The sequence below is a fragment of the Glossina fuscipes genome, unplaced genomic scaffold (assembly GCF_014805625.2).
Source record: "Glossina fuscipes isolate IAEA_lab_2018 unplaced genomic scaffold, Yale_Gfus_2 59, whole genome shotgun sequence".
Taxonomy (NCBI): Eukaryota; Metazoa; Arthropoda; class Insecta; order Diptera; family Glossinidae; genus Glossina; species Glossina fuscipes.
The window spans coordinates 784,212-794,345 of record NW_023998431.1 but is presented as its reverse complement, the minus strand read 5'-3'; the positions used below and the strand labels follow the sequence as shown (position 1 = coordinate 794,345).

At 32.5% G+C, this 10,134-nt stretch overlaps 1 protein-coding gene across 7 annotated transcripts in view; it reads right to left on the bottom strand.

The window, feature by feature from the left end:
• Window positions 1-10,114, bottom strand: part of LOC119637268 (E3 ubiquitin-protein ligase UBR1) — a 17,610-nt gene extending 7,496 nt beyond the window's left edge. Inside the window, exons 1-3 of one of the 7 annotated variants that reach the window (XM_038033162.1) lie at window positions 9,556-10,114; window positions 8,699-9,101; window positions 1,970-1,987 (exon numbers count right to left, since the gene is read on the bottom strand). In XM_038033162.1, the coding sequence (XP_037889090.1) occupies window positions 1,970-1,987; window positions 8,699-8,873 (193 nt within the window). In that variant the 5' untranslated portion in view covers window positions 8,874-9,101; window positions 9,556-10,114. Of the gene's footprint in view, window positions 1-1,969; window positions 1,988-8,698 lie in introns of all 7 variants that reach the window. The other 6 variants (XM_038033163.1, XM_038033165.1, XM_038033164.1 and 3 more) reach the window with 6 other exon arrangements.
• Window positions 10,115-10,134: the final 20 nt, after the last annotated feature.

The window sequence follows — 10,134 nt, the reverse complement described above, 5'->3', positions numbered from 1 at the left end:
AAAAAAAAAAAAAAAAAAAAAAAAAAAAAAAAAAAAAGTAAATTTTGCAAACATGTGCCGAGCAAAAGAAAACCAAAAACCTAAGCATATTGATCGATTTGTTTCGGCAGGTATCAAAGAGACTCGCCTCCAATGTGAATACAACTTTCTGTCTCATTCAAAATTCCACAAATCACCGATGAGAGATTTAAAATTTTTTTTAATTTAATTTTTGTGAATTTCAACATACCAACCACGGGAAGGTAGGTACACGCTGAACATATAATAACTAAAATCTTTCTTTCATGGCATTTCTAAGGCATACTTTTAAAATTTACAAACGAAGTAACAATTTTGCTTTGTTCACGGTAGGCGGAGAAATCATGAAACACTTATACGTTTCTGGTAAACATAAAGTTTTTTGAGCCATTTTAGTTATGCTCTTTACAACCGCGTTTAATATTCTGATGTAACTCGAGAATATAAAGATATAAAGATAAATTTCAAGCATTTATCTTCACTGACTCCGTGTACTGCATTTAAAAGTGAAAGTTTGTCAAATGCTTTCAAATGATTTGAATTTTCCTATAAACAACAGAAATTGTTTAAAATATACATATATATTCTTGGTCAGTATGAATGCAACGCAATGAATTTCATAATGCTTATCTGTTCGCTGCCTGCTTATTTAAATCGCAATTACTATCTTAATCTTGTTTTTTCTTTAAATTACAATCTGGAAATTGATCCGAAATTTTTCTCTATTTCAATTTCAATATAAGGTGCGAGGAGAATCAATTCACAATTGATTGCTCGATAGCAATGTATAGATAAGGCGGAGTATATATGTTTATGCTTTTTATACTCACCGCAGAAGGAAGTCCAATAAAGTATATAAATTCTTGATCAGCATGTGCATGTCTTTCTGTTTATTTGTTCGTCTGTTAAGATAACAATAAGTTAGGAACTCAAAAACTTTATCCACAAAGGCGAGCCTGGTTTCAAATGACTTTCTTATCGATCTATTCAGGTTAAGTTCAACAGATTAAGTCAACAAAATATCTCTGACGCTCGCAGTCACGCGAAAAGGGTAATTAATAATTTTTCACTCTTTCACTAAATAATTGTTCTCCTGGAAATTTTTTAAATTTTACTCAAATAAAACTTCCGTTTCAAGTTCGAACCTCAACTAAATTGCATCATATTTGACGGACAAACTAAATAAGTTCAGTCAGTTATCTTTAAAGACTGCCACCAAATCAGGGAAATATATGTATGTTATATTGTATCATCTATTAGTAAAAGTTTTCACGCTTTCTTGCGATCAGTTCAATATAAGCATATATACGATGCAATAACCTATTGAGAAACGTCTACCGTTTCAATACGATTTATTAGTGATTATCAAATTATTCGCATGCGAAGCTTTAAATTATAAAAAAATTTTTATGACATAATACCATACAACAGAAATAGAAACGCGTGAAAATAGACAGACGTTGTTTAACTGATTTCGAGTGATCCATCCATCAAGAATATGTATAACTTTGCGGTAGTCAAAGTCAACGTTTACTTGATGGACGGATATCTAGAGATTATGAGACTCTACGCAAAATATTCACTCCTAAAGTAAGCTGAATTTTTCTACAATTTAAAATTATAATTACGCGTTCCCAAAACCTAAATTTATTCTATTTACATCGGGTATAGTATATATACCATCCATTAATTAATCTCTAAACAAAAATGACGTCAATAATCCACTATTTTCTACAACTGCATATGATGAAACGGTAAGAATCGATGTACAATCGGTAATAAGATTTGATAATCTAAACCTATGAGGTGGGCGCACACCTGCCAACATTAAATAGAACTTCAGAGTTAGCCAGAGAGAAGATAACAGAGAAATGATATTCTTTGCCTGTAGACTGAATTCAAATTCGTAATTTTCTTGATGGCCTTTTTTTCTGTTTTTGGATATACTTACAGCTATTTCTAGTAGAATCTGAAATCAAAAAAACAAATAAATAAATAAAGAAAAATAAATGAATTTTTTTTTTTTTTTTTTTTTTTTTTTTTTGTATAAAATTGGGATTATTAGTACATACAAATAAGTGAATGTATAGAGTAAGAAACGCAAATAAAGAAAAAATATGTATAATAAAACAAGAAAAAAAAAAAAAAAAAGTAAATAAAATGAATACCTGATGCTAAGACAATATATATATTAAGCTAATTTCCGCGTTTGATGTATGACATAAGACCCTTTAAATGTGATCATGAATTTAAGTTGATGTTATTTAACTAAATCTTGTATTTCTAAAAAGCGTGAGCGTTTGCATTCAAGAGAAATACCTTCTTCTCTGGTGTTCTGTTCTCTCTCTGGTGTCATTGTTTAACGTTCCTCTAAAACTTTTAGATAATCTTTCAGCGAATGCATTCATTCCGCTGCTAAAAATCATAAACTTTATATTCATTTGATCAAATAGAAGAAATAAGAAAAGAAAAATTATATATTTTTTTTTAACCGGGCACTAGTCTATATACAATAGTTGCGAAGATCGATTTGCTCTGCATACCTCAGATTGTATCTATCGTATCTGGGGTCTATCATAATCGATACACAAACTTGCTGTAATTTAACAGCATACCGTAAAAAATGCCATCAACCAAACGTGATTTACATTTTTTTTTGCTTTATTGATATAAAATATTTGAGCTAGCATGCGTTCGGGTCCGTACAAGTTGAACTGCCGCCTTGACTAAGAAATTTTATTTAAAAAAGATTGAAAATTGGAATTAAAAATTCTTCAATTTTAAGACAACAATGGAGAGAAAAACATTTCCTAATTAACCAAATGAGAGAAATAAGAAAAAATGGAAAATCAAGCCTCCTTTCTAAGTAAAGTTTTGTTACCGCAATTTCGATATCGATAAATGGACTATCGCTTCAATTAGGGAGCTTTTGTATCGATTCATGCATGTATGATTCTTCGGGTCACTAGGACACCAAGCTGCTAGTAATGTTTTGAAAGCTACACCATCTCCGCGACGTTCTTGAACACTTTAGTATATAAGCGTATGCGAAAAGGGTACGTAAATCCAAACGACGATCGCATGATCAATGTTTATTACATGAAATTTAAGCCTTGCCTTATTTTATTGTCAAGAAAGATAAATGCTTTTATTGTGAAATCATTTCCAGCGAAAGACACTGGACGAATCGCTAAGTGACAAAAAAGAGAGTTCGCCAATTCCTTCTCATTCACAACAAACAAATGAAAAGTTCTAGAAATAAGATTTCAAGAGGACAACTGAGTATGCTTTAGAGCCAGCGAGAATATTGAGTTATTTCAATAGGAACAGAGAATATTCAAAGAGATGCGAGACCCCTCTCCAAACTACGATTTATATCATAATTTATTTCTCGCAGAAAACTTGAAAATGGGAGAATAACATTGACAACAACTTAGTCCATCAATTCGTCAAACTACACTAATGAATTACACTTGACAAAACGCTTATCATATCGTTTCCTTGCTTTCGCCAACAAAAAAAAAAAAAAGGACTGTTCCATGCGTCGGAAAACGAATCTAGACATTTTTCATATTCTATAGACTCTTAACTTTGCTTATGAACTAATATTCCAAAAAAATAAACAAGAAGCCTTTGTTAACCACCCACCACTTCAATATCCTTTACACAGAAAGTAAATTTCCTTTTTTATCCAAAAAGATTTGTACTTTGCTTGAGCAAAACAACTTAATAAACATGTCGGGTTAAACATCCATATTTGATAGTGAAGACCGTATACGGATTAGACAGGTCTTGGAGCCTAATTTAGTCGGAAACTGACACGTGATAATGGTTTAATCATTTGTGGGAATGTCTAGATATAAGCGCCGTCGTTGCACAATTAAGAATAATTATACCATGCATCCAGGGATTTTTTCATAAATCAAGGCAACTGCCAAATTGCGATGACTCGCCAAACGTTTGAAAAAATCGGCACTCCTACGAAGATCAATATAATTAAGACTACTCTTCCTGTACGTTGACCAAAGATGAAAAACCCTAAACAAAACCTAATGTTGCTTTCAGACCACACCACTACATAGAATTGCCGCCAAGTGCCTTAATAAAGGCTTAATTTTTTAAAAGTTAGTATGGAATAATTCTGATCTGCGATTAGAAAAAAATCCTGAGGCCTAATAATAGCACAAACGACGTTCGTTATTCCCAGTTCGTCGGTGCACATGCCATTAAATGAATAAATATTTCTTATTCTCAAATGGATCATTTACATAATTGGTTGATTATCAACCGCTATACGAGTATGGAGTGTTAAAGCTTGGACCAACGCAAAGAATGTAAGCTCATTTTATGACTTATCTGAATCTAAAAATGTATAGGAGCCTATGTCAAGCAATTACCATTTCATTCATAAGTAATTGGTTTTTAATCCGTTAATGTAGTAGCGTTATTATTAAGATTTCCTATAAAAACGGATGATGGAGAAGTATCAAGGATTTGAAGTTATATTTAAATTTAACTAACCAAATACTTAAACGGCTTTCCAACGGCTTTGTTAAGCCGTTGACAGAGTTCTGTTAAACGAAGTCTCGGAAAGATTTAAATCAAAATATACTTATATTATTTTCAAGAATTTTTTTAAAAAATATAAACAAATATGCGTTGATATTAATTAGTTAAAACTTCGTATCGAAAAAATTTTTATACTATGTCAAATATGAGACTGAAAAAGTGAAAATTTACATAATCACTGCATCTAAACGAAGTGCTGCGAAAAACTGAAACTAATATCACGCGAATCCTTGGTCAATAATACTAAATATACACTAAACTAGATACTATCCTATATATATTATATGTACTGTACTATACTGCGAGAAAATGAAATTAATATCACGTGAATCCTTGATCAATAATACTACACATACAGTGCTATATATATATACTATACTGCATTTGCTATGCTATATTATATCTACCATATTGTATTGTAAATTATATTATATTAGGTTGGATAAAAAGAAATCCATTATTTTTTCGGTAGATGGCTGCACTGATAAATTTCTCGTAAAGTATCGATCAAACAATTTCCGATACTGTACATTTCGCAGTAAAAAAAATTCGCTTGCTGTTTTTTGTTTTGTGCATTCAGTTGTGAGTTACAGCGCCTTAAAAATGGAAGTGAACAAAGAGAAAATTCGGTACATTTTACAGTTTTTCTTTGACATAGGCGAAAATGCAAGCCAGGCGGCTAAAATTGCGAATGGTGTTTACGGTTCCGATACTGTAACAGCCAATTGTGTGCAATTTTGGTTTCGTAGATTCCGTTCAGGAATTTTTGATGTTAAAGATGCACCTCGCACAGGTAGGCCGGTCGTCGAAAATGTCGATAAAATCGGAGAAATGATCGAAGTTGACCGGCATGTTAGCAGTCGTAACATCGCCCAGGAGCTAAAAATCGACCATAAAACAGTTTTTAACCATTTACACAAAGCTGGATTCAAAAAGAAGCTCGATGTTTGGGTGCCACACCAATTAACAGAAAAAAACAAGATGGATCGAATTTCCATCTGGGAAGCCTTGGCCAAACTGAATGAGATAGACCCATTTCTTAAACGGATGGTGACTGGAGATGAGAAATGGATCACATACGATAACCCTGTGCGAAAACAATCGTGGTCAAAGAGCGGTGAAGCACCTCAAATGGTCAGGAAGGTTTTGCTATGCATTTGATGGGACTGGAAGGGGATTATTTATTATGAGTTGCTTCCATATCGCCAAACGCTAAATTCTGATCTCTACTGTCAACAACTGGACCGTTTGAAGATAGCGACTGACCAGAAACGGCCAGAATTGGCCAACAGGAGAGGTGTCGTGTTCCACCAGGACAACGCTAGGCCACACACATCTACAGTGACTCGCCAGAAACTTCGGGAGCTTGGTTGGGAAATTTTAATGCTTTCGCCATACAGTCCGGACTTGGCACCAAGCGATTATCATCTTTTTCTTGCATTGCAAAATTTCTTTAATGATAAAAAATTGAAATCTAGGGAGGATTGTGAAAATCGACTACTACAGTTTTTTGCAAATAGAGACCAGGATTTCTATGAGAGAGGCATTTTGAAGTTACCTTTAAAATGGCAACAAATCATACAACAAAACGATGCACATTTGACCCAAATCGGACAATCCGAAGCATGTTAAATAAAGTCCTGAAGTTCATATAAAAATAATGGATTTCTTTTTCCCCAAACTAATATATAGTATACTATATATAATATCATTGATCAAGCATTCACGTGAAACTAATTTCATTATTTAAATAACTTCGTGAAAATGTCTAATTTAGTTATATTTCGATTTATTATTATTATTGTTATTATTGTTAGTATTATCATTATTATAAATTTAGCCAGAGAATCAATTCTACGACTGAATTCTTAAAGCACTAGCATATAAGGCTTTATTAAAAACTCTACTTGAGATTTGAATCCACAACCATTGAGTTGCTAATCGAGAGTTTTGCCTACTCGGCCACATAGGCCGAGGATTTAAATCCTTCAGAAACTTCGATTAACGGCTCAATATTCAATTTTTTTTTTTTTTTTTATATTTTACCAAAAACCCAATTACCTCCTAGTTTTCATATTTATATTTACCAACTCGAGAAATTTTCATAACTGAACAATAATCGTAAAGGATACAAATTGTAAGAAAAGAAAAGAAGGCTACCGGCCATTTTATAAGACAAGAAGTTCAGCACTCAAATCGCTTTTCTAATAAAAGATAAGAAGTAACAGGGAATAGTGCACCAGTATTCTAGGATAATTGAACGAAAATATAGTCAAGATGATACCAAGCTGATGGAAGAGCAACCATGTCCCTGTGTATAACAGCTTTCTGATTTGGCCTGGAGCGTACGTACAACGACAAAAAGCGCATTTTATTGCCATACAATAGCCCAATATTGCTTGAATCTATAGTGAATATTTACAAGAAGTTTTTCGTATAATCTGCGAAAATTGTTCCAATCGACTCACTAGTAGACAATTAATCAGAAAAAAAAGAGCGCACAATTTGACAAATAAATCGATCAATTATCATGAAGGCGAGTGTAATTTTCTTGCTATTATATCCGCCACAGGAGCACGAGACTGCATTAATTAGTAAACCTCAGGCAAATAAGTATTATTCTAATCAGCGTCATTTTTTGTGCTGATTTGCTCATCTCGACCTCTCTGTTAATGTGTCTGCCTCCCTCTTCTTCTCACCCCACTCGCGTACCCAGTTATACAAATCCTCAAAGTTTCAAAAATCGAAATAATCCATTGAACTCTGCAATATTGTCGTGTCACGTTCGAATGTACATAATCCACTCATACACACGTTTTTTATCGATGACAAATTGCTTACATATTTTTGACCTGGAAGGACTGCACTTAACTATTCCTAAAAAGCTTCCACTGTGAGCGCCTTCTTTTCGTTATCCGCCTTCGTTCGCTTAGCTCATATGCATATATATATATAGAGTACTATTACGTTTGGTCCCTTGGATTTGAAATGCGTACAATTAGCGAAAGGCTTCCTGAAATTGTATGATCAAAGATTCCTCTCCAGTAATATTAAGTTTACTTGCCTAACATGTGCAATCTGTGAACATAATCCTAAAATAGCAATTTCCTGAAATATTTTTGTTAAATTGTTGCTCTCCCAAAGTTTTTTTTCACGTTAACATGTTTATTTTGTTTACGGAAATTCATGACTTTTTATGGTATTAACAATTTTAAAGTCCTTCATCAACTCGAACAGTAGCTACACAACGACAATAATATGCGACTTCATTACTGCATTGAAGCTAGCAGGCTTTTTCAAAATAGTATGCAGTAAATATTTTTTTGCTACAAACACTAAAATACTGGAAATCTGCAAACACGTCTGGCGAAATCTATTAGAAGGAGAATGTCTACATAAAATTTTCCATAATCTAGGCAGACAATATATAGAGACTATCCGAAATGATTGACACACACATAAAGTTATCGTAATCAAATAAACTCCCGTGAATATTACAGACCGGGCACTCGTGTTCAGTTGAAAAAAACTAAATCAAAAATGCAAAAATCTCCGATGTCATCGAAGAAAGATTTGAGAAAGCCTCAAGAAGTCTGCGTATATTTTGGTTTTGCTTGATAGTAGTTAACTGACAATGACGCCGTAAGGAGCCGGAGTTATATGTGATCGGTAACCAATAGTAGAAAACAATTACAAACACTACAGCAAACAGAGTCTACCGAGCAATCCCCAACGAGTGCAATTTGTTTCAATTTATATAAAAATTGATGAAGGTTGTAACTTAAGTCCAAGTTCATTAACGTAAAAATAACACCTGAAAATGTGGTGAATACGGTTAGTAAAACTAAGTTAATCACACAACTCTTTTTCTGTGCACGCACATTAAGGTAATAAAACCAATCTGGTAGTATGTACATATAGGAACATGACTACTAGGCGGAATACAATAGCCTACGAACAAAAAAAAAACAGCAACAGATAATTGTGAGATATCAAGGTTTCTGTTGTCGTTAATGCAAAACAAAAACATTGTGGTTAGCACATACGTATGCAAGATTTCATTTACTGCTAATATATAACTGTAAATTTTATATTGGTTGCTTCTACTTACCCGTACCGTTTGGCTCATTTTGATATTCAAAATATTTGCGTGACTCCTTTTGAAAGAACTCCACGAAATCTTTCTTCTGTAATGTGCCAGCCTGATATTTAAGACGCCAATCTTTCAATGGAGATTCTGATGCAGGATTATGAGGCGCAACAACCTCATCTACATAATTATCCATTCTTAAGCAAACTCAAAAATTATCTCTGAATCTTCTTTCTAATTTTTCTAATTTTTTTTCCTTATTGTTTTTTCTGGTCTCTATGGAGACTGATACAAAAGTAATTCGATTATTTTTAAAAATTATCGAGTTTTTGTTGCTTATTTAGTTATTGAAACTTGTGCGAGTACATGTATGCAATTCATAGTCCTTTTCTGTTTATATATATCGTTTTTCCCTTTTTTGAGGCTGTAATAAAAACAAAACAATTCAGAGGTGATCTAAATGGGATTCAAACAATTAAGATAGTTCTTCTTCTTTTTTTTTTTCTTTCAATATAATAACGTAAGGAATTGATGGATGAAGAGCGTGAACTAAAAAAAAAATGAGTTTCACACTCGAACACTAAAATGCACTTTATTTTACATTATTTTACTATTAATTACTAAAAACACAAATAATTTTTTTAACCAAGCCAAACAGGAATATTTATGCAATTAGGAGCGCTGCCTACTGCAGCTGCTCAGTCGTTGTTATACAAAAACAATATTCTATATGTGTACACACATACGTTTACACGTGTAACATCAAACTAAATACACTCAACTATGTGTGCAAAACGAAAGATGTTGAACAAAAAAATTCAAGAAATTTGATGTCATAACTTGGAGCAGGTTCACAATCACAAAATACTCGTACGTACATGACATGGAACACACCTTTAAATTTGATTTCTAAGGAATTACTTTTTTTGTATTTTTTTACGTTATTTTACAAATCACATATATACTCTATTCACAATGTGTGCTTGTGTAGACAGGAAAAAGAGAAATAATTCCACGTAATTTTTTTTCTTTGTGACGCAAAGGAGAGCCTTCGTATTGCATTCTATCAACGACACCAATTATTTGTTTTGAATTATCTTAAAGGCAACATGCATAAAATGGTCTCATAATTTCAAGTTACTTTTCTTTCTTATATATCTTTTTTTTATTAATTTTCTTTTTAAATCATTTAATTTTTAGATTTATCCACCGTATTTTTTCTAAAATTGCTTAGGTTTATTTGCCTTGATGTAGTGTTTAGTTTTTTCCTTCCTTTTGTTTTGTCATTACTCAAAAATTTTACTTTTTCACCAAAGATTTTTGTCACAGGTTTGTGTATGTTATTAATATACAAAAATAAAGCTTTCTATTTTTGTCTACAATTTTTAACTTGCTTCCTTATTTTCTCCAGGTTTTCCTTATTTATTAATTATATATTGCGAAATATTATCATCGTC